General features: G+C 45.4%; 1 protein-coding gene across 6 annotated transcripts in view; it reads left to right on the top strand.

Annotated features, from left to right (window-relative positions):
• The window catches only part of KANSL1 (KAT8 regulatory NSL complex subunit 1), a 101928-nt gene that overhangs the window by 11586 nt on the left and 62349 nt on the right, over positions 1-27993 (top strand). For all 6 annotated transcript variants that reach the window (XM_080369563.1, XM_080369566.1, XM_080369564.1 and 3 more), the window contains exon 2: positions 7701-9087. In XM_080369563.1, the coding sequence (XP_080225689.1) occupies positions 7784-9087 (1304 nt within the window). In that variant the 5' untranslated portion in view covers positions 7701-7783. The remainder of the gene's footprint in view (positions 1-7700; positions 9088-27993) is intronic.

Here is a 27993-nt window from a genome sequence, read left to right on the forward strand (position 1 = left end):
TTTGTCTGGAACTATTATTTTGAGAGTAGGTCAGCGATCTCTCTGCCCATCCCGGTTTAACAGGCACCTGATTTTGCTTTTTTTGTTGTTTGCTTTTTACTGGACTTTGTGGGAAACAGGTGGGCCAACTTACACTGAATTAAATTCCCATTTAGGCATAAGTGTCTCAGGTGGATCATATGTTGATCAGACCAAATAATGAGCAAGTTCTGCACGCGTGCCTCTTCTCAAGATGTTCATCATTTTGTTAAAAAGAGCCTCTTAGCATTTGGGCAGTCAGGATGGCAGGTGATCTGAGAAGCGCCGTTTCCGTCGCTGCCTTTTATAAATACCGTGTCCCTGCTCGTAACTTCCAGGAATACAATGTCTGTCTGGAATGCAGAGACTGCAGCGTGCTGCTTGGTTTGAGAATCCTTCCTTGCAAATTGCACTTCAGCAGCATCTTCCAGGATGCAGTTTTCTGTAACATCATTTAAATTTAAAAAAATAAAGGCTTTCTGCTTTTTCCTCGGCTGGGCAAGGAGTTGTACTCAAATCAGCAAGAATCCTGGTGATGCAGGGCTGGAGTAAACTTAATGCCACTAAACCCCATGTGTGTCCTCCTCAGCCTGAGTTCAGGCCCATGGTTTTGAAAGAGGATAGTTTGGATAAGGTCCCGTTCAGGTTTCAGAGTAAGTTAGAAAATCCGTATGTATCTCCCCCTGCCATGAAACTGCTGTTAGCAGGTGACTGCCACAGTACAACGTGGTTTAGAGGACGAGGCAAACAGCGAAATGGGATATGCTAATAGCTGTGAAGACTTAATTCTGGAAGACAGAATTTTGACAGTGCGGTATCTGAATTTAGTGATGAAACTGCTGTTTATCTAATAAAATGAGGAAAAGGATAACAAAATTGCATCTGAAGAGAGGAAATGGGAGTAGCTGTCAGCCTGAACAGGCCGCATGTTTATCTGTTCCTTAGTTAGTCTCTTGTGGCAAACTTATTTTTTGTGGATCTGGTAGAAAGGCGAGCATTGTAAAGAAAAAAACAACAAAAAGCTCCGCCCATCCCCCCCCCCCCCCCCCCCCCCAGCTATTGTAAAAAAAAGTTCAGTTGAAACTTACACTTCTGTATCAGGAGCTGCTTTGGGCCTCAGAGATGTTGGCAGAAGGTAGACCTTAAAGATTTCTCATTTTCAGTTCTACCAGAGGTTGGGAGTCCGCTCTCTGAAATCTTCATAGCTTCCTGTTGAGTCTGCAGCGACAGAGGATATGATGGGAAGGGTTACCGTGAAGTTGCCCGATGCTAAATGAGAAACAGCAAACCAAGCTCAGGCTGTAATTAGGCCCATGAAAAGGAACTTGCGATGTGTGATTGAACGTCGCCTTCTATTAAACGAGTACCTCTGTCCTGGAGTTCCTGTCATCTTGTTTTCAGCTGCTGCCATGGCAGTCTTTGTGGGTTGCTTGCTCTCCTCTGAGATGTGAGGAGCAATAAAAGCTGAGATCTGCAGTTAGCTGAGCAGACGTGTCCTGGAGAACTGTGTTGCGAACTCCAGTCGAAATAAGGTATTTAAACGCAGCCGAGGTCGAGTTTACCAGGTTGGGCAGGGCTCTAGTGATTGGAGATGCTTAATTCTGCTCCTCTCTCTTCTGTTATTTCCTCTTGAGGACATGACCAGTTAACGCGTGGCGCTCTAAAAGGCTTCTTGTAGTGACAGTCCGTGCCTTGTTTTAAAATACGAAGTATTAAGGTGGTGCCATTCGCAGGGTGGCAGCGGTGGGGTTTAAAAGTTTTGGTATCAATCATAGGCTTTTGAGCAAAGGTTGGTATGACCGCACCTAGTGAGCGAAAATGCATCTTTAAAATTGGAAGGCAATTCTGTTTTTTGTTTAACTTGCTCACCGAGTCCTGAGTTCAGGTTTTCATATTTCCTGGGCAACTTGCCCAGGTTATGCGAAATAAAAACAAAATCTCTCTGATACTGGACGGGGGAGACCTGGATTTCACAGTTCAAGCTTTTTTTTTGTTTGTTTGTTTGTTTTTGTCTCTGACAGGCTGCTGCTTTCTGTAAATGTCCCATTACTGTTTTTTAAACCACGTTTCTTTTTATTTTACTATAAAGGGCAACTTTGTTCTGAGGAGTAACTTAACAGCAATGGGTATTTTTGTCTCCAGCCACTTCATTTTTCAGGTGAAGACGTTCTCGCTTTTAATTATTTAACTTTACAGACTTTTGATTGGAGAGATGACAGTTAATCTTGCTTTGTGGCTTTTGTTTTTCTTTCTGACATCATATTGATAAAACCTTCTCTGCCTCAAATTATAGAATTGATTTGGTTTCTTTTTATCCAGTGAGAATTCACAGGCATAAAAGAAAACTGTTCTTGACGGAGGCCTCACGTTGCTGTTTAGAGCTGACCAACAGACCCTGCCACTCGTGCGGACCAGCGAGTGGAAACAGCAGCTTTTATTTTAATCTTGAGGGCTTCTGGTTGGAAACAAGGGCTATGAAAGTGGAGCTCTGTAATACCTTTCCTGTTTGTTCCAGTGCATAAGTACCGTTCCCTGGGATGTTCTTAATATTAAAATTCTGATTTTACCCAGAGAGATTAGGTGCGAGCCTGTAGTGTTAATATATGTGGCAGGTACTCATGTATGTATTGTAAAAATCTGTTGTTCTTATGTGTGTTCTTAACCTTTTTTTTATTATTTTTTTTAAAGTGTTTCCCAAATGTAGGTCATTACAAGCGTACAGGCTGCCAAACTGCACGTGATAGCCGGCTTATCGATAAGTTTATCGTCCTGTACTTGCCTGTCACGTTTCCTTAGTTAAAGCTCAGAGAGTTACTTTTCATGTAAATCTCTTTCTAAATTGGTAAACATCTGTCTTACAGCTATAAAATGTTGAAAAATGATAACAAAAGGCATGTAGAGGATCTGTTATGCATAACAGGTATAACTTTTGGTAGATGTACGTTTTTGATGTGGAGGATGTTTCTAGGGCTCAGGGTGTTAGCGTGTGTATTGCGTGCCTGCATTTGAAGTTGCTCTGCTGAGCTCAGAAGGATGGATGGTGTGTTTCAGTTGCAAAATGTCAGTGTATAGGGATTTTGTTCTAGCAAGTTTGGCTTTTTTTGAGTGTGTTTTGGTGGTGGTTGTTGGTTGTTTTTTTTTTTTTTTTTTTTTTTTTTACTTCTTTAAAAGATATGTTTAACCACACAAATTCAGGGGTTGGCCGCACTCTTGATGCGTAGCGGGGGAGGAGAGGGGAAGTAGGAATTGGTACAATATTCACTTCCTTCAGGGGAGCTTCGCTTTTACTGCTTCAAACGCAGCAGCACCTTTGTGTATGTGTCCTCTGCACAACCTGGGTGTTGAGTAGGACAGAGCTTTGGAGGTGAAGGCATTCACGGGTGCTCGTGTAGTGAGCTGGAGGAGGCTCATATCTAACCGGGGTTATTTATCGTTTATGGTGTGTCGAGCTTAAATCCGTGTGGCCACCGTGTAACCCTCCTGCCTTCCTTTCTCCTACCGGTCGCAGGAGAAGGAGCGCATGCCCAAGTGGGTTTGGGCAAGCGCCTTGGAGGAGGAGGTCAGGGGACATGAGGTGGCTTCATGGCAGCTGTAAAGAGCCGTCCCAGTGTGGTTTGGCACATGATGAAACTAGACAGTAGGTGCAGGAATTTGGGTGTGATGTCGGGGGATTAAACTGTAATTCAGGGAATATAAACATGTGAGGTAGACGTGTGTGCTGCTGGGAGAGATTGAAGGCAGAGGTGATGTGGTTGGGTGGGTGCAGGGCTGGGGGGGGGACACGACACTTGTGGCCATGGGGGGACATGGAGAGCCCCTCAGGAGAGAAACTGGAATGAGTGAGTGGGTGGGTAGGCAAAGAGGAGGCTATTGCTACCTCTGGCGTCTATCTCCCCCGATCTCCTTGTGAGCCTCGCTGGAAGCACGGGTGCCCAGTTTCTCGCCAAGAAACTGTCACAAAGATTTGGGGGTGCAGAAACTTCCCCTGTGCGTTTTGGGCTTGTTTTCTGAGGTGTTGCACAAAATCATGTGCTTGGAAACCCAGTTCTCCTTTCAAGGTCTGGTTGTAAAATTGGGTTTTAAAAGCAGACGGTCTTGAATAAGTCAGCATGCCGAAGGATTATTTTCCGGGGTGTTGTGACCCGATAGCTGCTCTGGGATATAGTGTGACTGGGCGCCTTCCTCGTGCCTCTTCTAACATCCCTTTGTTGCCTCGACCTTATTCCAGCTCTTCCCTCTGCTCTGTGTTTCAAAAGTGGTAAGAGCTGGGATGTCGCAGTTGATGTGGAGTTGTCGGTGAGGCCACCGGAGTGGGCCAGTGACTCTCCTCCCTTGGTGGCTTCGCCTGCGCCCCTCGGGAAGCGAGGGAGGGTGGGTGAGTTACGGTTACCTTCTCTTACCTGCTTGCTATGGCCTTTCGTCTTCCCTCTGTTAATGAATGCTAACCGCTCTGGCAGTGCGCTAGTTATGAAGTCAAAACGAAGAACGTGTGCGTGGATTTTGAGTATTATCTTAAGACACGCTGTTAAACGCCACGTTGGCCTTCCAGAAGCAGCTCCGTGTGGATCTTCACCGGCGGTGTGGGGCCGTGGTGGCACATTAGCCCAGAGGGTCGGTGGCCGGCAGGGCTTGTGCAGGGGGAGAGCTCTTGGTCATGCACATGTCGGCTTGAGTGCTGGGAGCTGTAGACCCTTGGTGGAGAAGTGCTGGAGAAAAAGGGACCAAGGGTACTCGCATCGATCTGCAGATACTGTTGGGTGGTAGCATTTCGGGGAGAACCTACCAGCGTGGTTTGAGTCCCCCAGGCAGTCGAAAGATTCGGGATGAGTCTTGGAATTACTGGCAGAATTCTCAGGATGCTTTGAAAGTTCCTCAAGACCGTGTCCCTGTGAACAAGCTTCCCATTCCAGTCTATGACCTTTCCTTTTCTTTATTCCTCCTTCCTATGGTCACCTTGGAGAGGCCTTGCCACCCTCTCCCCTCCAGTTCCCTGCTGGGAATTACTGATAAGTGTAATAGGGCTTTACTAGCAACCAAAACTTCCAGATGGAGGGAGGAAACTTGCCTGCAAGTATTGATTGGCATTTTTTTTCCAAGGATTGTTTTATAAGAGTAGAGAAACTAGTGCTGTCTAGCGCACAGGTAGTTTTTAAGGACTTAAATAAAATAATAATAAAAAAAATACACCCAATAACTTTTGGAGGTCATCTTTAAGCTGCTAGAACAAAGTGTTATTCTTAAGGGAGGCTTTCCAGGCTTCCAAAGTATTTTAAATGCTGTCCACCCAACTAAAAGTAAAGCCAAGGAAAGTTGCAGTAGCTTAGTAGGAGGGTTTTCTTTTGAAAGTGAGTTTGCTAACCCGGAGGAAAAGGCAGTATGAAAGTTTTGCTTCTGCTTTCTTTTGCTGTTTAACTGAAGTTGATGACCTACAAATTTACTCATAAAATTCTCTTTGGCCTGGGTGTAAACTCCTAAATGACTGCAGTGCGGTGCGGGTATGTTCGTAAAGAATCATTGCATCCAGCGCCAAGCGCAGGTTTTCCTGCCTTTCTGCAGTACAGGTGTTTCCTAAGCTGCTCTCGTATCTCGCAGTGCTGCGGCAGTAACATGGTGAAGAGCAGTGATCCAGAGTCTCCCTTTGGAAGATGGACCAGCCTGTTAGTGCAGAACTGAGAACGACCGTTACGAACAGTCATTCCCAGCGTACGTGTCGCTGTAGTGAAGGTCTTGGTAGGTGGCTGGAGTTGGGGAAGTCCTCTATCCTGACAGTCTTCCTCCTCTCCCAAGGGCATCTTAGCTATAAGTGGAGAGTTCCCTGAAAGTTACTTTTTTGTTTTTTTCCCCTTTTCTCCCTGAATAGTCATTTTCAGTCTTTATTTATGGCCCCAAGTGGTGGCTAAAAGCCATTTTAAATAAGGGTGCAGTCAGTTCTTCGGCATGTGGTATCCTTTTTTTCAGTAAGGACAAGATACGATGACAAAATACGTTACGTTCTGTGAACAGGGGACTTCTGAAGTCTAAACCCACCTCTAACATCTCTGTACTTCTGTTGCAATAGCTTCAGTATTTTTTTAATTTTAATCGGCTCCTCTGGCAGTTCATCCTTTCTTCCCTGTCTTCTTGCTCTGTGTCACTTTGCTGGGTTTGGTGGCATTTTGGCAGAGACCATGCCTGGTCTGTGTTGCAGAGCTGGTGGGGAGCTGCCGGTCGACCACGGTACATGCTCACGGGAAACCGAACGGCTTTGGGCTCGTCCCACGGGCCTTCCCTCCGTGGGGTCGTGGGTTTGCCCCTCCAACTCGTCTCAGACCTTTGACAAAAGGTCAGGCTTTATAGTGGGTGTTTTTCATGCGCCGGTGTCCGTCTGTGGTCCCTGGCGTGGGGACAGGGTTCTGACACCCGGGAGCCGCTGCGGCACAGCTGAACAAGGCTGCAAACACAACGGGCTGTTCCGTTGTGCTCCTTCAACATACCCAAACTTGAGATCGTCCTCACTTTTCCTGTAGAGTGGTATATTAATTTTGTCATTGGGGTGTGCTAACAAACAGCTACAGCAAGCTTATGCAAATTTATGTGAAATTAGAGGATTTGGCATATCAGGCAAGAGATCAGGGCAATTTTTTATTATTAAATTGACATTGTAATAGCATATGAAGTTGCTAGATAACTTCAGGAGCAGAAGGAAAATAAAAGTAAATGTTGCACTGGTAGAACAGCCTGTGCTGTGGGCTATGTGAATGCAGCTCAAAAAAACCAAAACCAAAAGGCATTAAAAAGCCCTGACACTTCTAGTGCTAAAGAAAGTAGGTAAATGACCAGAAGCTTGAAGGTGGGTGGGAAGCAGTTGCAATGTACATGAATGAAGGTCTTTGGTTATTTCGCTTAACTTGTTTGATCTAGTTGAGCTAAGCCATGGCTTGCTATTCCAGTCAGAGCGTAGAACTGCTCTGTCATGGTGTGTGTGTGGGTTAATCTTTATCCATGCTCCTGAAAGAGAAGTGGGAATTGCTAACACTGGAAATCACCTGGCTTATTTGGAAATGTACTTCTGGGAAAGCAGGTTTCGTACACACCAGGGAAACAACTTTCTTAATCCCAGGCTTTCGGGGGAGCAGTGGCATTGTGGGGGGCTGTGGGGTGGTGGGCTTTCTTCAGCCACCGGGAGTTTAAGCATATGGAGATTTGTTCCCCTCAAGCTCTGTCTCTGTTACACATTATAGTTCTAATTTGTCATTTTTAATGCACCTGAGTTAGCAGTAGAAACAGCGAAAACTGTTTTATTGGATGTGGCTCGGGGTTTTAAAAGATTAATTTGGCGAGCTGCAGGCATTGAGGAATAGGTGTGACCAGGGCCAGGCCTTTCCTGAAGGTCCGGGAGGATGCAGGTGTGCTCGGTGGATGGACGGAGAGTTGAGCGGAGTAGTTACGGCCAGGCATTGGCTCTGGGAGATCCTGGGACCCCCTTGCGCGTTGCTCCTTCTGTTTGCAGCTGCCTGGTGCCCACAGGCAGCTGTGGGCAGGGGGCTGGTGGCCATGGAGGGGGAGGATGCTCCGCTGAACGTGGCGCTTGCGTGGCCTTACCAAGAGCATCGAGTCAATAAGTCTCGCTGCTCTTGTGAGTCTTGTTTGTTTTATTTTCTGTAAGTGCAATGCCTAACTCTCTTCTCCCTTCCCTTCCGTAGGCTGCCCTCGGGAGCGGCAGTGGGAGGCAGTGGAGCTGGCCTCGGCACCAGGAGAGGCTGGACTTCCCGTCTCTCTGTGCTGAATGGCTGCGATGGCGCCCGCTCTCACTGATGCAGCAGCTGAAGCTCACCACATCCGATTCAAGCTGGCTCCCCCGTCCTCCACCTTGTCGCCTGGCAGTGCCGAGAGCAACGGCAACGCCAACAACATCCTCCTGGCTGCCAACGGCACCAAAAGGAAAGCCATTGCTCCGGAGGATCCCAGTTTAGATTTTCGAAACAACCCTACAAAGGAAGAGCTGGGCAAGCTGCAGCCGCTAGTGGCCTCTTATCTCTGCTCGGATGTAACATCTGTTTCTTCAAAAGAGCCTCTGAAGCTGCAAGGAGTCTTCAACAAGCAGACAGTCCTTAAATCTCACTCTCTCTTATCTCAGTCCTTCTTGAAAACAAGTGATCTGTTGGGGAGGCAACCAGTGTTAGAATTCACTTTGGAGAATCTAAAAACGATGAGTACTAATAGCCAGCCACCTCTCCCGCAAGCGCCTGTAAACGGCTTGGCCAAGAAATTGGCCAAAAGCACCAATTCAGACCATGAAAATTCTAGTTCTCTGAATGGTGGGAAGTGTGCTCCTCCTTCTGCTGCCCTTCAGGGTGTTGACTATAATGCAGGAGGTTCTGAATTGGGGGACTTGAAGACTGGGTTGACCAATTGCACTCTTCCACATAGAAGCCTTGATGCAGAGCACACAACTCCCTTTAGCAATAATAGCACTGCAAACAAATCTTCCCTTAATTCCACAGAGCAACAGTGGGTGCTCGAGGGTGGCAGTGGAGAGATGAGGTTGCCCAGTGTTGGTAGTCACTCTGACTTTGGGAGCAGTAAGTTGGAGGAGCAGAAACCTTCTCTGTTGGCCGGTCACCACAGTGCTCTTGGCTCTGAGATGAGGACGAGGGCATTGCTGCGACGGCAGGCAGACATTGAGAGCCGTGCCCGCAGGCTGCAGAAACGCTTGCAGGTGGTGCAGGCAAAGCAGGTGGAAAGACACATCCAGCAGCAGTTGGGTGGCTTCTTGGAGAAAACTCTGAGCAAGCTTCCAACTTTGGACCCCCTGAGGCATCGGAGCCAGCTGATGTTGACCAGAAAAGCAGAAGCAGCCTTGAGGAAAGCTGCAAGTGAGACAGTTACTTCGGAAGGCCTGAGCAGCTTCTTGAAGAGCGACTCTGTATCGGAAGAACTGGAGAGATTCACGGCCAGTGGTATGGCCAACTTGAGATCCAGCGAACAAGCGTTTGACTCGGATGTCACTGACAGCAGCTCGGGAGGAGAGTCTGATGTTGAAGAAGAGGAACTGACCAAAGCAGACCCAGAACAACCCCACGTACCACTGTAAGTAGCTTTGCTTACCTCTGGTGGGGGGAGAGTGGAGTGAAAGGTGGCGGCGGACAGTCTGGTTTTTGTAGGAACACTTCTTTTTTTGATGGGCTTAGATCAAAGGAGTGGTTGTTAAAACTGGTGTAGTGTGATTTGCAGCTGCCTAGTTCAGGCAGCACATGCAACACTGAAGATAAAATTCTTCGTGCATACGGTAGTCAGTGGTGGTGTTGTGAGGCAGCAAGTCCTGGAGATGCTGGCTGGCTGGAGTGATGCAAGCATGCTGCAGATACAAACCCGAAATACTATAAACAGTTCTCTCCATCGTGTGTTGGACCTCTTCCCTGAAATGAGATGTTTGTCTTTTTACAGTGGGAATCTTTGTTGCAAACCATGTAAAGAAAGGCCAGTCAGAATCTTTATAGCTGACAGCATACTTGTGACTGGAGAATTTTTTTTTTTTTTTTTTTTTGTAAATGAACTGCCTGGAAAAAAACTCTGAATGGATTTGGTCCAAGGGCTAGCGGAAGTGTGAAGCGAGTGTGTTCTCTTCTTGAATCTGGGAGATTATTATTGGGAATTTTCTTCTTGTTTGGGAGTTGCACTGAATTATGACAACAGCCTCCTAATTATATTGTTAACTGGATGCTGTTTGCATAAGTATTAGGTGTCATTTTGTGTGTATGGAGGTGGAAGATCCTTGTCAAGGCAAAAGGTCTTGACAGGTCAAGAAATTTTTCTCCCCAAACCAAGAATTTTCCCTAGGAGTGCATATCACAGCGTTTGGCACAAGTCTCTTAAAAGGCCATATTCTGTGTCTAGTCAGTGTAAAATCTTGCTTGCATCAGTAGATGATCTCTTCCAGCCTGATGGACCTATTGAACTTAAACCTCAGTCTGTGAAGTATAGCTAAGGTCGACAAAAAGCTCCCTGCAGCAGTCACAGGGGTCCTCTTTGGAACGCGGATGGCTTTCTGATCAAGGCTGGAAATGGTTGCGAGGACTCTTGCATCCTGGGTTTGTTCAGATCTCTGTGGAGAAACAACCGAATCTATTTTGATGCCTGTTGTCCAAAGTAGTGTTAATGGCTGGTCGAGCGCTGTGTGACGCAAGTTTTACTGAGCTCAGTAGGAGGACGTGAACAGTGTGAGTACTTGGTCAGCATCCTCCAAAAACACACTCATATGGATGAGTGCTGATAAACAGATGTTGCAGCTCTTGACTATTAAATTCCAGCTAAATGTCACATCATGTTTTGAGATGTTAGCATAGGATCAACTGCTGTATGTGAAGTCTTAAACGTGGCATGAGTTCGGCTTTCAGTGCAAACCTAGTAGCTGAGCATGTGATCGCTGCTGGCTGGACGTAAAGGTGTTCTGGTGCTGTTAGAAAAAAGAGTTTAATAGCTTTATTCCTGTTTTATAATGTCCAGAAACTTACTGTTGGGATTAGTAGTAAAATTGCATTTATAAGTATTGTGATAGTTATTAGAGGAGACATTTGATTAAAATTCTGGCCAAAGTAGTTTTAGATTTCCCACACTGTGGGTTTCATAGATTCACGTGTTGTCTAGCAAAGTGAAATTTCTTTGCCACTCCTCTTAATCCCAAGAGGAAGTGCGGTATTCGGAGACATGATGCATGAAATTTTTTGCTGACTTTTCTGCCCTTTGTGTTAGTCATGCCTTTACGTTCCCCAGCCTCCCAAGTACTCTTAAAAAGCCAAAGATTTTAAAGCTAATAAAAAGAACGCTCCTTCTGTTGTGTATAGGTTCAGAAGCTGGTGTGTATGCATACTGGCATCTAGGCCAGGCCCAGCAAACCTCATTTAAAGTTTATGCCTGTGGATATTTAGTAATTGGCCTTCCCAGGATTGACTGTTGTGTTGGCATGAGTGCTTTGACGTTGGGTCTCACGAGCTCTGGTGTTACTGAAGTTGAGGCTGTGAATGCACGTTTGTGCTTGTCAGCAAAACTCTGAAGTCGACCTTAAAAGCTGGTACGAGTGTCTGAGTCCATCTGAATATCATTCCTTTCAAAGTAGTGCTAAGAGACAGGAAGGGCAAGAGCTGACTTTTCCATTGGGAAGCTGCCTTGGGCTAGCTTATTGTACAGAGCCATTGTTCCCCATCTGTGTGAGCACAGAGCAGCGAAGGCTTTTTGCTGCTTGCAGGGTTGCTCAAGTTTGGCTGGATTTTGCAGCTTGCTGAACTTATTAGAAGGAAGACTTTTACCCGGGTTATTTTAATTTTGGTAGGGAGACAGAATATCTTGGTGTCAAACCTTCTCTCTCGTCCCTCAGTCAGCAGCCTTTGATTATGTATTGCTCCTGGGTGTCCCTGCCTTCCCCCAAGAAGATGCTTGTTTGCTTTTGGACCTTCAGTGAGAGTTACACGCTACAGTGTGTCTTGTAGTACATGGCCATGTCACTGACTGCCTCTGGGCTTCAAGTGGAAGGATGCAAAAGAAACAACAGACGTGTTTACATCATGCTTAGATAAGAGCTGACCTTTGAGTTTTTCTGGCATGGTGGCATTCCAGAATCAGTGTCTGGTCAAGGACAGGTTCTGAAGCATTTGTACTGTTCTGGCCCGCCTGATCCCGGCTATATAACAGCATCTCTCTGAGGAACTGCATCTTTCCAGTTGCGTTGGTGATCTGTCAGAACTTGGTAGGTCCTTTTAAAGCACCTGCAGATCTGCTGCCCAGGAAGGTGCTGTCATTCAGGTGCATAACCAGGCCATCATGTAATGCATAAACAAGCAGGGAGGTATTCGTTACACCTTTGTTGGGAAGCCCTGCCAGCTATGGGCTTGGTTTAACAACGCACTCTTGATTCTCATGCAACTGATGGGGAAAGAAAGCGTGTGCAGGCAGGGGTGGTTCCTGATGGAGCCTTAGGTTTATGTGGATCGAGGACCACCACGTTGCATTTTGTTTGCTCTCCGATTAATAACACGCAGCCCTGCTTCACAGCGAAGATCCTCTTACGTCGCTTCAAAGGCGTGTGCGGTGGCAGACTTCGGATCAAGGGCAGCGTTGCCTCTGCTTGGTGGTGACGAAGGCAGGTCGGAGCCTCCCCTGCAGAGGATCGTCTTGAACTTCTTTGGCTGGGTGTGACCGTAGGCAGCGGTGAAACCTGTGCAGCTGTGCAAGGGCCCAGATGCAGCTGGCAGCGTGGCAGGATCAGGAACTGATGTCGCTCGGAGCAGGACATGCAAATTCCTCCCAGTGCTGGAGGGCGGCTGGCTGAGCTCTGGCTTACTTGGCCAAGTGATGGTTTAGCAAGTTAGCAAAGTCCTGGTGCTTCTGTGGCCCTGTACTAGTACATATAAGTAGGATACATTTCATGTGGCTTGTGCATCTTTTATAGTAGTTGCTTTTCTCAGACTGGTCGGTTTCTTTGATTGTCTTACATTTGACTGTAGACTAGTTTCATCAGAATTTGCCAATTATTTTTGGCTGCTTTGTTACCTATGTCGAGCAGCAAACGTAGTCATTAGGTGGTGAGTGGTATGTGGTTTAGTCTTTACAATCCTCAACTTTGGTCTGTGTACCACAGCAAAATTTTCAAGCAGATATTTAATTGGAACTTATCTTTTAGTTCAGGTGTGTCACCTGGAGAGTCACTGTCCTGATGGGCAGTTACATTGAGCTGCTGAGAACGAACTGAAGTTCCTTGTGACTAACTTCTCACACCACCTTTTACAAGGGTCAGACAGTGCCTGCAGCGCGTTCGGCTGTGGTTGTTACAGTGCCTGTGGCCACGATGCCTAAGTACACTTCAATTATCCCCATTTACTGGTGGGAAATCCGAGCACCTTCTGCGCTTTGGTGTTGCGGTGAATCATTTCACAGCCTTGGAGCCCGTGTGTTGACTCCTCCCTGTACTGTGCCACATTGTGCTGCCTGGATTTCAGAATTGCTAGACATGGAGTAGTAATGAAGATTTCTCACTAAGAAGTGCTTTTGTCAGCACTAATTTCGAAGTCCTGCATTGGAGAGGGATGCGTGTGGCACTTGCGTCAGCGATTGTTCGAGGGGTAGGTGCAGAAATAGGATTTAGAGATGCTGATTTTTCTCCCTTGATTGTATTTTTCAAGCGAGAGCGCGATGAGGAATCCTGTATCTCAAGGGCTATTAAATAGCATTTCTCAAATCTGTGACTTCGTGGAGCTGTAATTCAGATGGCAGTTCCCACGCTGTGGGGACTCAGGAAGCTTTTCCTGCTGGTCACAGACACGTTCACTAACTGATATATGCAGGGCAATCCTAGAAATTTGCCTCTGCTCTTTGTGACTTTCTCAGTTACCAGCTTGGCTCTTTGTAGTCTTTTTCTTGTTCTTGACTTCTGGCTGTGCTTGTAGGTACTGACGACAGCACAGGGCTTAACCTTCTGTTTTTCAGGTCCTTATGAAAACTTGCATATGTCGTACCTGAATTGCTTGTAATCCGTGTGCTGCTCAGCAGCAATGTGTTGGGCAGGAGAGCTGTCCCTCAAGCATCTTTCCGTTGGGAAGACAGAAAGAGAGCAAATCCTGAACATGTTCTTGCTTTGCATTTGAAAGCAGAATAGCAGAGAGCAGTTCATTGTTCAAAAATGCTTAATCAGGTATCCAAAGTAGGACACTTTGCAAGTCCCTCTTGCTTTTAAGAAAAGAGGGCAAATGAGAACACTACTTGAGAAAGATCTTAAGAAAAAAAAAAAGTCAGTTATTTCTCCAAGAAATGTTGGTCATAGTACACCTTTTATAGATACAATGAGTCTCTAATAAGTTGCTTCTGACTTTTATTCGAGCCTTGATCCTCGTTCAGACCATACTGGAGTACGGGAGGGAGGTTAGGTGTTCTCCATGTAGGTACTCACATTGCCAGCCACAGAACTCTGTTAAGGCAGTCTTGTTGGTTTTATCCGAGAAGGAGGTTGATGCCTTGGTTTAATAAAATTTATCTTTCCAGTTGTTTCGGGGGGAGCAGAAGGGAACTGGCACTCAGTGTTGGTTCGTGTGTGCGAAGAATGAACAGCAGAGTCAGGTGCTGTGGTGCGGGCAGGTATTTGAATTTGGGGTGGGGTGTTGGATGCAGACAGAGTATCTGCCTGCATCTTTCTTGCAGATGCCGGTAGTGCTCTTGCAGGGTTTTGGGTGGTTCTGTTCAGTCTCAGATCTTCTCTGCCTGTTTTTTTGGGCCGTGGGGCTGCACTGGGCTGGTGTGTTAAAGATAATGTGGAGGGCTGGAACTGATTTGGTGTCTGGCACTACCAATAAACTATGCTTTGTCTCTATAGCCCTGACCCAGTGGGGCAGGGAGTAAGAATGGGCTCTAGTTCAGATTTTTTTAGGACTTGTGGGTGACACTTTGGAGAGGGTTGCATAAATATTTACTTTACTTTTCATTGGAAAGAGCCTGTAACAGCATCTGAAGCAGCAGAAGAAAATGTTTGCGAAGTTTGTGAATGTGAATTGGCATTAAAAACCTAGTGTGGTAACTTGTCTGCTTTCCTACAATCTCATGTGAAATTGAAGTTAGTGTTTGAGCAAGGGAAAGGGGCCCCATTCAGAGCTGATCTCTAATATTGAAGTCTAATATACCGGTGTGGGGGATGGGAAAAAGACTTCTGTATTGCGTTACAGCAGCATCTGTAAGCAGCCACAATTCAGAGCTGTGTTTTTATTCTTGTTAATGCTGGCACAAGACAAAAAATTACTACATGCTAAGATTCAAACTGAAGCAGTGGCAAGCATGGACTTCCTCAAAGAGTTTGTGAAGGTGTACTTCACAGGCAGGTGATTCTTCCTGGAAGATTTTGATTGTCATTATGCAGTAACATGGGCTTCCCCCCCCTCCCCCTCCTTTGTTCTCCCTTCCAGCAGATACGTTCTGGTTGCACTAGCTCGGCAGCAGCACTGCGCTAGACTTCCAGCTGGGGGAAAATGTTTTCCTTGCTAAACTGGCACTACCCCAGTAGATTTTTCCATGGAGCATGTTTTGGGCACACCCTGGATATGGTGCGTTTTGCAAGTGTCTCGTTCCAAAGGCTTGGAGAGCTGGCTGGCTTTGCCGGGCCATCCTCCGATAAAACGCTTGAGGTAGAAGAGGACTTGAAAAATTGACTTAGGTTTTACTTGCTGGATTTCTGAATGAAAGGAAGGACTTAGGGATATAAATAGGTGAAGGCTTGTGTATTGACTAGTGATTCAGCTGGGAGGTGGAAAGAGAAACTCGGATTGCAGTTGTGTCTGTTGTAGCTGCCCTTCACATCTCTGGAGCCAGATGGGAACTGGGGATGGTTCAGATCTCCACTGTGCTTGGAGGAGTCTCTTAACATCCTCTGGTTGTGGCTCTCTGTGTTTGAAAGACTTGCCGATGTGCTCCTTGTCAATGCAATGAAATTATTTCTTAAGTAACATCCAGCTCTTTTTTTTTTTATTTTTCCTTCTTCCCCCTTCTGACCTTCTCTGTGATAAGGTTACTTTCTGGAATGCCTGCTCCAGCTTTGACCTCAGCACTGAACGAGCTATTTATGGGAAGGGTACCTGGCACGGGCACGCCGAGTTAAGGATTTGTTAACGCTGCCTGGGATTTCCCTGTAGAACGTGCTTTTTTATTAAATTGCATCCCGTCAGCAGTGTGGGGGGTGATACTTTGGTGAAGGAGGATATTTAAAAGGGGACAGTCAAGAGACTTGCCCTGTTGAGACCTTAAATTCACTGATTTTGTTATGAGGATGGGGTGTCTCAAAAATTTTGCTGCAGATTGGTCACGTTGGAGGTGGCTTTCTTATTGCCTGCTCCCCCCCAAAACCAGCCTTCAACTTTTTGCCCAAACACACTTGTTCCAGCGCTTGTCCGTGGCTGGTTGTTGTGCCCAAACAGGGAGGTCAACAGAGTGATGTATTTAAAGCTCTTCTGTTAGTTGTAAGCTGTCAGGTTAGTGAAGGTGAGCAACTTGGCAGATGGCTGTTTTCTCCCCGGTGCTCATGTGCAACCATGATGTCTTAACTGCAAAACGAGATGTTCCCTGTGATAGTGGTGGCAGAGTTCGGCTGGCACATCTCGTGACGCTTCTGCTTCTGAAGCAGATTAATTTGTGTTGTCTTATGAATGAGCATAAGCATGCTCTTTCCAGAAGTGCTCAATTCTTGAAGACACTTAGCCCATTTTGAAGAGTTATAGCTCCCTTTATCCACGAAATGTGTGTGTCCTTACTCTGTAAAAATACGTAATTTGAGTTGTCTCTCACTTACATAGTGGAACAGTGGGGGGGGTGGGAGAAAGGGGCAGTTTTTGACACAGATCTCTGCAGTTTCAGGTGTCTCCTTGCAGCACCATACAGCACTGAGTTTGTCAGATAGTTTTGAGTGCCATTTCACTTCTTAAAAAGCGCCTCCCAGCAGGGTGGATTTGTGAAATGTGACTTCATTTGGCTGCTTGCTTAATAAAATATTCAGTAACTTAAAGCAGCACAGGAAAAAAACCCTAAAACCCCCACCCCAAACCACCCCCCACTGTAACAGTAACTTTTTTTTATTAGGCTGAAAACATTTGGTCACCTGATTATCGAAAGAGGGGAAATAAGGAGGATCAGGCTACTCCTTATGGAGCAGAGCTTTAGCCTTTTGTATTTGTGACATTTTAGCAGTTTCCATAGTAACATATAACGATGTTGTAAGAAATGTTGCTGGGATTTTATTTGTAGAAGGGAGGACTTTAAAATATTAATGGAAGGCAATGTGAATTGGAGGGAAGTCTAATTGTATTTTCTGTTCGGAGCAGAATTGATGCTGGGTAGGGGAAAGTGATTTGATGTGTTGTCCAGAGTCAGCCACCGTTGGTAGATTGAACTTGTCTTGGCCAGCAAACAGAAAACAAGAGAACTTCAGTCATCTTGGGAATGTTTGTCACAAAGTCTTTCCTCTCTGATACTACAGGTAAAGCTTTGCGAATACTATGATGTTACTCACTCTCCAGGTCCAGGTCAAAAATATCTCAGTTTATCCAGCCTGTGTGCTGGGCTCATCATCACCTTCCATGATACTCGGTTAAATGTTTGGAGCTGTTACCCTGTTTGCATTGGGGGGGGTCTCTGTGAGCTTAGTTGAGTTAAAAATTGGATGTCCCCATTTAGAGGCCTTTGTAGCAGAGAAGCTCATACGGCTTTACAGACAATCTGCATTTAGTGAATTCCCTGGCGGCTCCTACTTTATGACCAGTATTGAGCTTTCGCTGTTTCGGGGCTGGTGATGTTACATTGCGTTATCAAATTCCATCAGCTCTTGAGTAAGAAGCAAAGGGGTTTTATGTAGATGCAATAGACAGACATCACAGAAAAGTGGCTTCTTGGAGAAAAAGTGTTCAGAGAAGGATGTTTGTGTGCACGTATTTGAGTGGGTGTAAGTTTGAGCTGTGTGTCAGTAGCTGTGTACCTAGCCCCGTATTTCCACCCAGTTAGGTGAGCAGAAGCAGTGGAGGTCAGTGAAAGGCACTGCAGTTTAGATGACTTTGCAATTAAATCACTTGTAGGAACCTGGCAAGAAATTCCTACTTTCCAGATTAGCTTAAAATCAGTGCATGAACATCTCACTTCCGTGTATCTCATCTGTGGTTTTCTGTTATCGAGTTAAGTATTTAATCTTTGTATTATTGAGTTAGGTATTAAGTCTTCTGAGCTTTTGGCCTTGCCCCACTGGCTTGTGAGTGGGAAGCTGCTGCAAGCCGGTCCCTGTGCTGGTCGGTGCCCTCGGGATGCAGCTGATGGACTGGCCGGAGGCTACGAACGTTCCTGGCCAGACTGCACAGCCGCTTTCTGATTTTTCTCTGCCATAATTGCAGAGCTTGGGCGTAGTGACAACTGGTCCTGCCCTGCCCTTGTCTTCTGTCTGCATCAGAAGCTGACTAGTAGTTCACATGTTTATTGTGCCCGTGGAACTTTGGAGAGGACACCTTTTAATGCAGCAGCGTGCCATCCTGGTTGGGTCCTGGGTCTCTGGCTGTTGCAGACGTTGCTGCTCCTTCTCTTGCGTGTGCTCGGTGCTTGCAGACAGGGAGTGATGAGCGGTTTCACTCGCAGGGGCTGTATGTGCCTGTGGGAGTTGCTTCTCCTGGCTGTTATGCCAAGTAAAGGTACGTTGTGTTGCAGGGAGGCGACACCAAATCATAAACAAACCCAGTGCTTTGCACACTGGTGGGGTTTTTTGACTCGCTTCTGCATTCGGGGTGGCAAAAGCACTGTGTTGTGCTGTCACCCACGGTGAGTGGCCTTCAAAGTGCTGGAGGAGGAGGTGAATGTGTTCAGAGGTGGCTGCCGTGGCCGCTGGTGGCCTGTGCGTGCCGTGTGTACCTTCCCCACACCCTCAGAAGAAGGTATGGCGCAGCAGCTCTGCGGCTGGGCACGATGCTCGGTGCTCACCTGCCGTCTCTCTGCTGCCGTTACTTCAGGTCCTGTCCTGTCCTGGGTGCTGTGGGTATCGGCACGCAGAGCAGAGCAAGAGACAGGCGTCTTTGAAGGTGCTTTGGTGCTGGGGGTCTTGGCTCTGCACAGCTTTGGCAGCTTCTGACAAAATTTACCTCCTGCGGTCCCAATTCCCAATCTGGGTGGTTTGTGAAGAGGTAACGGGCTCTCCATGTTCCTTGTGGCTTTTTTTCTCTGCTGGAGGCTCACATCCCAGTGGCGAAGGGGAAGATACTTCTGTTTAGCAGCCAGTTACTATTCCTAGACTGGGACAGTGGCGTGAATAAAAGTTGCAGCAGCTAAATCTGCCTATTTTTGTGTGAATTGGAGCCCTTCTCCATGTGACTTCTGCTATTCCAGTGCTGGCTATTTCAAAAAAATGAGACAATTAGCCTTCTGTGGATCTGCATTTTGAATGCAGAACACTTGCAGGGCTCTTGCTCCATGTATGCAACATTTTGTGGTGTTGGCTTTTTACTGTCTCAGACTGAAACAAGAAAATTATTCTCTCTGCTCCTGTGTTGTAGGTGGCTCTCCTGCCATTTGCAGGCATTTCTGAAAATCAAAGGCAAGATGCTGTTTATACTGAGACAGCAGAAAGTAATTTGAGGAAGTAACCACGTTAGGAAATCTTTCAAGGCATTAACCACTTTTCCTATGTCAAGGCGGATTAAATTGAAAAATAACTTGAAAATTAATCTGTATCATTGTAATGTACATGCCCAAGTGTCATCTAATGACTTCTCCAAGGTTCATTGCTCACATATTGGCCAAAGTCTTACCATTTTAAATAAAATAAATCTGTTTGAGTAGTGGCCAGCCACTTAAAGAAAATTCTTCAGTGTGATGATTCATATTGTGCCTAAAGACAGCTTTCCAGACTCAGCCCTTGCTCACTCCCCACTGCTGTCCCCCTGCCTCTGGAAATGGGCAAGAAGCCCAAACCAACTTAACTCGTAAGTTATTTAAACCTATTTTTAATAAGTGATACTTCTAGAAGAAAATCTTACCTGAAGGCTTTGATTGACGTTGTCTTGTGTATTAGATCTTAAACTGGCTTATGAGATGTGTAACTGCTGGGTTTGGTGGGGTTTTTTTAGCAACTTTTTCATGAACATGAGCTGTTGTTTGAATTCTTACAGAACAGGCTGAAATTACATGTGTCTCCAGTTACAGCGGCTCTGTGCTGGTTCACTCTTTTGTGTGAATCTTTGACTTGTCAAATGTGCCCTAGTGCCCCTCCTCTCACTCCTGTATTCGCATCCTCTTCTTGTGTTAATGTCCAGGTCTTTTTAATATAAGGAGTTCTGGTTATTTTTGCAGCTAATTCTCCTGTGCGCTGGTTGTTGAGGTAGTATTTATTTTCGAGATAGTATCCTCTGTAGAGAGAAAGCTTTTGTAACCCATCCTAGTTGTCATGGCACAGATCTGCCTTTTTTTCCCCTGTTTGCTTGCTGTTACCAGGCGTGCTTTGGCTGTGTTAAACTCATGAAACCAATTGCCTCTTCAGGCTGGGTACAGGTAAGCCCTAAGCAGATTAGTCACTCTGCAAATTGAGTTGCTTATTTTACCTGTGTTTTCATGTGCTTGAGCAAGTGAATTTGTGCACTAGGACAAGGCACTCTTCTGTGATAAATTAAAGGAAGAGTGACTTGCTTAAGCCTGGTGACCTTACGGAGAACTAGTGAAAAATTATCCGTTGCGTTTACTTGAATTCTGTATGCATGTAATTTTTTCCCCTGTGCGTATATAGATTAATTTCCCGTTTGCTCTTTCTGTTGCCCCAGTGGGCAGTAGTTCCATGTTTGCTATCTCCTCTGCATCTAATTTCTCCTCATCATCTAATTTCTGCAGCAGAGCTCCTTCTGAACCGAGTTTGCCCACAGCTTGGGTCAGTGGTTGGGGTGCACAGGAACCCCAGTTGTCTTGCACACACTTTCCGCTTCAGTCCTTCCTTTTTCCATCCTTCCCTCAACTTAAAAACCCTAGTGCTTAGCGATGCAACTCCGAGAGAGGGTAGAATGCATAGAAAACTCTCGGGGGTTTTTCCCTTCGTTGTCGTCACATCTGAAGGCTTTGGTCGTAAATTCCCAGCAGCTTTTAGTTGTGATGCTTGGAGCAAGCAATGGCTGCAAGACTGGAGTGTCGGGGAGGTAACTTCTGCAGTCCCTTGTAGCAGTAACGAAGTGGTCCCCGCTAATGAGAGTCTACTGCTGTAGCCGAGTGTTACTTGGTGACTCTGGCATAGAAATCCTCGCTTTATTGTTTTGTTTTGCTCTGATGTTGCGGCATTCCTCAAAATAGCTTTCATCTATTTGTTTGCTTGATAACAACCATCTGCATCCAGAGCACTTGGCTACTTTAAATGTTTGCCTTACATAATTGAAACACACACACACACCCCCCTCACCCCCTGCTTTGTTTTGGAGCTTTCTAGTAGGATCCTTCCCCCCCCCCCCCCCCATGTAGGTGTTTTTGTTTCTCAACTAGTCAAACTGGTACATAAAGTGATCTTCCTGTTCTGGGCCTTGTCCTAGTAGTTTTACTAGAAAAATACTTGTTTTCACTTTAATTTATTAGGCCTGGGAGAAAACTGTAGTCTTCCTTCCAGACTGAGAGACTGAAAATTTTCAAGAGTATGTATCTGGTGAAGCCTTTTCTCCCTTTTTTTTTTTTTCTTTTTTTTTTTTCTTTTCCATTTCCATACCCCCACCCAGTCCTATAGAGATTGACTGGACTTTTAAAGTGAGTTGGGTGCTTTTTGCCCAGCAACTGGGGATTTTGTTCAGATGACAAATACAGGGATGTGTGTGTGCCTGTCCTTGCTGCCCTTGAGAATTGCTGACCTGGTACAAATGGGGAGTATTAGTTGGAGTAGTGGAGCTCTCCTGCGTTTCATTTAATTTCTGAGAGTAACTTGTCCAAAAGCATCTTGCTTTATTTGTTTAGCTGATGCTTGGTGAGATAAAGGAGGTTCTGAGAATTTGTGATTATCTACTTAGCTGTGGCTTATGCTGTTGTCTCTTACAATGCAGTGGAGCAAATAGGTAGCACCCCCTCCTCCTCCTCCTCCTCTCTACCACAAAGAACAGCAGCTGCCTGACTTCCTCAAGGATTGATCAACTCCATCGTACCTCTGATCAGTTTTTGCCAGAGATTAGGGCAAGAGAGCTGAACAGAAATGTGTCATCTCTTGCTTTATGGAAGTGTCTCGGAGGAAGTAAGAAACCATGCAAAAATGCCACCTCGATCCACCCCTTTTTTAACCCTTGTTAGTTGCTTGTTAGCTTAGTGCTGGCTGGTATCACTTTTAAAGTCCTGGCATTTATCGCAAGAGACTGTACAATAATTCCAGAAGGACGTTTTCCTTTTGTGCCCGTGTCTGTCTGTCTTTTTTGGGGTTCCCCCCCCCCTTCTTCTCCCCCTGCTTAAAACATCCCATCCTCTCTAGTACTTGTGAACTTGCTCGCCCTTTGAGCAAGATAGTACTGAAGAACAATGGCTGCGTTACGGTTTGGGTTCTTACCACAGCTAGTTCCAGCTATGCTAATGAAAACATTTTGTCATATATCTTCCCCAGACTTAGAGGGTTCCCAGCTTTGGAAGTGAAAATGCGTAATAGTTTGGCTGCTCAGCCTGCTTGGCCCTTTGGACCCTTTGAGGCTATGTAGTAATCGACTTGCAGCGATGGCTCTTTGTTTCTGATACAATTACTTTTGTGTTGGCTTTTGTTGTGAAATGCTTGGCTTCAAAGTTTTTGAATGCATTTGGAAATGTACCATGTGTTTTTACACTTTCTTCTGACATGTGCAAATAACGTTGACATGAGTCAGAAGAAGAGTGTTGTCCTAAAGTGGCAAAGTCTCAGGTTCAGCTGAGTGTAATTCACTACGATGGTGAACGATCCTGTGCATGGTGTGATCATGCATTGGACCTTGGGTTGTTAAATCGGCTGGCAGCCTGACAACATTCTTTGCAGCAGATTTTAGAAATCAATAGATTGAGAATCTGTATTCTCTACTTCGGGTTTTGTGAACCTTTTTAAATTTTATCAAGCATTAAGGTCTGGAAGATGACGTACTACTGCAAACTATTTTCATTTGGTGCCTTTGCTCATGAATTGCTTGACTGAAAGTTGCCACAGCTCTTTTTGGCTTTTGTCCTGGCTTCTAGGCATGTGAACATGACATGCTCTGCTTTTGCTTGTAAATAATAAGAAAGCATATCTAGTATTTACTTCTGTAGAAAAGCATAATTCCTGGGAAGTAGTGCTCCATCCACTCCCCCTCTTGTCTCCCCCAAAAGAATAAGAAAAGCCTCCTGAGGTAAACACATCTTTGATTAAAAAAAAAAATACATCCTGATGTGATTGATCTCATGATTTTTTGAGGAGCTGAGGAGGGCTGGGGTAATGATGGAAGCTCTGCCTCTTGTATGAGGTGTTTCAATGCTGCCAATCAAAACATCTTCTAAAAATATCCCATCTTCTAGAAGAATCTATTCTTGCAAATCAGAGCCTGATATTAAATAACATACTGTTGATTGCAAAAGGTCCAAATTAAAGAAACAGACCAATGTTTATCTCTTCTGCCTTTCCAACTCTTTATTAAATTGCTGGATATTTGTTGCAGGCTTCACACAGGATGCAAATAAAATTAGTCGGAGCATGAGATCCTTCCAAAAATGTGGTACTTGAACTGCAGGGGAGTGTGCTCAGAAGGTGGGAGCTGGCTTGCTTTTCTCTACAGATACTTTTTTTTTTTTTTTTCCCCTCCCCCTGTTGCATGCCTGGTGTCTTGGCATAAAGTAAACATTATCTAGTCCTTTTGAAAAGTCCTGAAGTAGAGAGTGTGTCTTGGCTGAACCTGACTGAAAGGGCTGGCAAAAATCTATCCAAGAAAAATAAATTTCTGGTGTAGCAGCCAACAGCATGTGCAACATGAACCATTTTCGTGGGGATGCGTTTTGATTTGGCTCTGGGAAATACCGGTGAAATGGGAGGGTGATGGCCCTTTTTCTCACTGACACAGTTAAGGTATAACCATCTCTTTTAGGCTGAAATAATTGAATTCTTGGTGTTTCCTCACCAGTTCTTGTTCCTGTGGCACCTCTTTCCACCTCATACCCTGTATACTCTAAATCTTCTGTAGATCCTACAGAGGAGCATCTCCCTTGCTTCCTGCTGTGTAGACTGCAGAGGTGGGCATCTGCCGAGCTGGGCACGAGGGACTGCATCATCGGCTGAAGCTCCGGCAGGGAAATGAATCTTACGCAGATGTTGGTGTTGGATTCCTGAGGCTGCAATAACTTGATGGGGTTATTAGTTTGCAGAGGTACAGTTCATCAGGTTGTGTTTATTTAGGGAGGGAGAAGAGCCAAAAAACATGCCTGCGGTGACAAGGGGACACTTCCCGTGGGCTGTCGTCTGTCCCCTCCCCAGGTGGTGTGTTGCTGGGGCCATCTATTCCAGTCTGTCTGTGGTTGCCTCTTCTCCCTGTCCAGCCCCTTGCTCCTGGTATGGTGGTTCAAGAACTGCCCTGTTTGCATTAACAACAGGGAGGAGACACGTAGGAGTGGCAAACCTGCCACGTCTGCTCGATACAAACCCGCATTGTCCTTGACAAGGAAAGAGCCTTCCAGTAATTCACCTTGCCAGCAAGAAGGAGGATTATTATTTTTTTATTTTTTTTTTTAAAGAACAGCTGAGTTCTTTGATACCAGTGCAGTGTTTAGTGACACCAAAGGAGAATATACTTCTGTGGATAGGAAATGCTGCTTAATTGTTCAATACAGCAGCTTATTCTTTCAGTCTATGGAATTTCAGTCTATGTGAAAACCAGAAATGTGGCTGTGAACTCATTGTTTTGATTCCTTGCTTGCTGCCTCAACATAGTAGAAAGCGTCTTACGCAGAATGAAATGCTGAATCTTTCAGTTATCTAAATGAGGTTAAATTAATACTGCATTCTGCGTAGCTTTTTTATAAAGAATCGAAGTGTTCTGCTTTTTGCAGGTTTGTGTTAATCACTAGCAGCGTAACGAGTTGAAGTACCGTGGCCACGTAAAGCTGTGTGAACAGGCCAAAAGAAAGCTGGGATGCACTGCAGGGTAATTCAGGTGGCGGTGGGATCAGAAACAGGCTGTGGAAACCCTGAGTCACAGGAATAAATGCAATTGCCAGTACGTTTACCAAACAGTAGCTGAATCCAACTGTTCTGAAGTACAAGTGGTCTTGTTTTCTCTTTCATGTGCTGAGGTACAATCAGTCTTTTTTAGCTGTTTGGGGTTTTTAAACTGTAGGGAATTGTGAGTGACTTGTATGAATTTATAGTGAGTTGTGAAAGCCTTGAAAGATGTCTGAGCGTTTTGGAGTGCATGTGTGTGTACGCGCAGTGCGCACGTGGTATACAGTGGACTTTTTCTAAAGAAGTCTCTGTGTTTGCTTACATCCCAGCAGTTTGCTTCTGAGGCCCTTGCTCTGATCTCCTTAGTTACAGATGGGGTTAAGTTCATTGGCTATGAAGCAGAAATCTGAAGTCTGAAAGTGATCAAAATATAATTTTATTAAAGCAGGTTTTAGGAAGAGCAGGAAGGGAGGTACAGGTTAATAGCTAAAAACAAGCATGTTTTGAGAGTTTGCATATGAAATTTTGATGTGCGTGACAAGTTGCTCATAGTACAGCCAAGTCACCAACAATGCCACCTGCTTTATTTCTTCACACCCCAAACTCAGTGTTGCTCTTTCCCTGCATGTCTGTCTCATTGCACAGAGGGAGTTGGGCTGGACTGCGGAACGCTGTTCTGTAGCCGCTTCTGTGTGCTTAAAAAGAAAGTGTAAAACCTAAGTAGGAGGATCTGCTCGTTGTGGTAGGTTTCGCTTATGTTGGTTAGAGGTGCTTTTAAATTTTGAAACATGAGGTTTAACACCTGTCCTAAAACTTGCTGTAACTTCATGTGGATAACGGTATGTAATATACTTGAACATGGCAAAACTGTTTGTTTGTTTGGTAGCCTGCTGAAGGAGAGCTCGGTAGTCTTTGTTTTGGGTGTTCCTTATTTCTAACTTCTAATTCTCAGAAATGCATTGAGGTTTCTCTTAATTGTCACCTCACCATCACTGGTAAGCGCTGCTGTCGGAACTAGCATGGTGTGAAGCAGCACAACCCTCCTGTGGCTTCTGCTGCCTTGGCGTCTCAGCCAAGCATCTCTCCTCTTGCTGTTGGAAGCTGCAGGTAGACCTGTTAACCTGCCGCATCCCTGAAGAAAAATAGAACCGAGTTTGCCCCAGACTTGCTTGGCCAGTGGAGCCGCTGGTGCTGCGTGGATTTGTTTAATGTTCTGCACACAGGCCTGAAGATGATTGCCTTTGGGAGATTCTGAGGACTTTGCAATCTCTGCATGATGTTGCTGATGGAGCAGTATTGTGTGCAGCCCCGAAGACCTGTTCACAGCTGCATACGTGTGGGTTTTACACTGACCGCAGAGCTGGTTCACATGACAATACATCCATGGTATGTGGTGATAGGGGCTATTTGGTTGTTGGTCCTATTTCAGAAAGCTGAAGGTGGGATAGATTAAGGCTTTTTGTTACTCTCTTGGACTTGTCCTGTCAGTTCTGGCGGCATTTGAATATTTAACCTTGTTGCTCCAAATGTCAGTTTGTTGCCTTGCTTTTGGGGACAAGCTTTTGCAGCAGGTAGTAGAGCATTCAGCCTGGCTTCTGCACTGCTAGCATTTTATCTTAGTTTTAGAACGTGCTATGGCAAAAGCACAGAGCAGTTACATAAGTAGGTTTTGGAGATCAGACTTGTCAATAAGAAGAAAACAGCCTGTAAGTTTTGCTTAGTAAGCTTGCAGGTGGAGTTAAGGAGGTGCAAATAAATTTGCTCTTAATAAACTAAACTGAGTGCATTTACAAGTTTTATCTAGGACTATGTTTATAAGACAGACTAGACTTTTGTCAGCCTTTTTGTGTATCAAAGGATATTAATCATGAGGTTTTGGCTGCCTTATGAAGGTCAAAGTCTGGATTGCCATGTATCAGCAGTCTGGACTGGTGACTGCGAGGAGGAAAGTTTTTCTCAGAATCAGTAACTGCTGCTTTTTAGTTCCTGTGGGCCTTACTCCGTCCCTGCCCCCCTTTTTTCTCCCTCCAGACTGGAGACTATGAAGGTATAGGGTAATGCATTCTTAAGTAGAAGAGGATATATTGTTTATACATCTACTGTGTCTCAAGTTGCTGTCATAATGAGCATGCCTTTTGCCCGAGCTCCTCAAGGATGAGGCTTTTGCAGTGTGCTAGCAGGAATAGTTGGCATAGTTTACTTGCAGAGATTTCTTTCTGAAGCAGAGTAAGTACAGATAATTCTTGACCGAAGCCCGAGTGTGTTTTGCAGCCTTTCGTTTTTTTCCTTAGAGAAATAAGGGGAAATGCTGCTCTGGGAGATGAACTTCATCTGCGAAGTGTGGCTAAGCATCCTCTTGTAACTCTTCCCCGGTGAACATAAAGCATCTATGCTGTCTGTATAACTATTTACATCAAGTTGAGAAAGAGGGGGCAACTTGGGATGGGAAAGAAGTCAGCATGGTGGCATCTGGAGCCTTGATGGCAGGGTTGTCCTCTTCCCTTGGCCTTGTGAAACTGTGAGGTTTGTTGGGCCACTGTGGCTGCCTCTGCTGTACTCGGTGTAAGCTTTTCTAGTCTTAACAGGTGTCTCCCTGAAAATATGTGCCAGTATTTTCTGTCTGCTGCTGAAGAACAGTATTCCTTTGTTGTGTTAGGAGAGAGTAGGGAAGCCAGCCAAGTTCAGTGCTGCTTCACGGCAGAACATATCTCATTGCTTTGAAGTTGTATACCTTTTAAAATAAGATCACCTAGACCGTAGCTCTGAAATTCTTTATTGCAGTCACTGAAATATGGCCCAGTTAGTAACACATTGTTCTACTAAAATTCTGTCCATTTTTTAAAATCCTTTTTCTGCTACTGCTCTGATGTTCGGGAGAGAGCTAGTTCTTTTGCATCCTTTTGGGAGACACGTAACAAACCCCAAAATTAAGTAGTCAGTCCTCTTCTTGGTCTCAGATGCCATCTCTGCTAAATACCTGTGCTCTAACTTTAGGCAAAAAGACACTTAAAGACTGGACATCTCTGGTTCCTAGGGAGCAGAGCGAAGACCTTGACGCAGAGAAATGTTGCCTGTCAAAATCGGAGTTAATAAAACCACTGGTGGTGTTTTCTGGAGGGCATTCAGCTGAAGTTGGTGATTTGCCTGGGAGTCTCTGAATGTGGGTGCAGCTGGTAGGTGAGAGAGACCAGGGTGGGTTCTGCATGTGGGAATTTGTGGGAGGAGAGCGGCAGTGGCCGTCGAGTGGTTTTGAAGTTTTTTATTACACGTCCTGGAAGACACAATTCTTGGAAGATGTAACAAAACGTTGTCTCCCTTTATACCCGTTGAGCTTCCACTTGGGTTTGCAT

This window comes from Falco punctatus, assembly GCF_963210335.1.
Source record: "Falco punctatus genome assembly, chromosome: 19".
NCBI lineage: Eukaryota > Metazoa > Chordata > Aves > Falconiformes > Falconidae > Falco > Falco punctatus.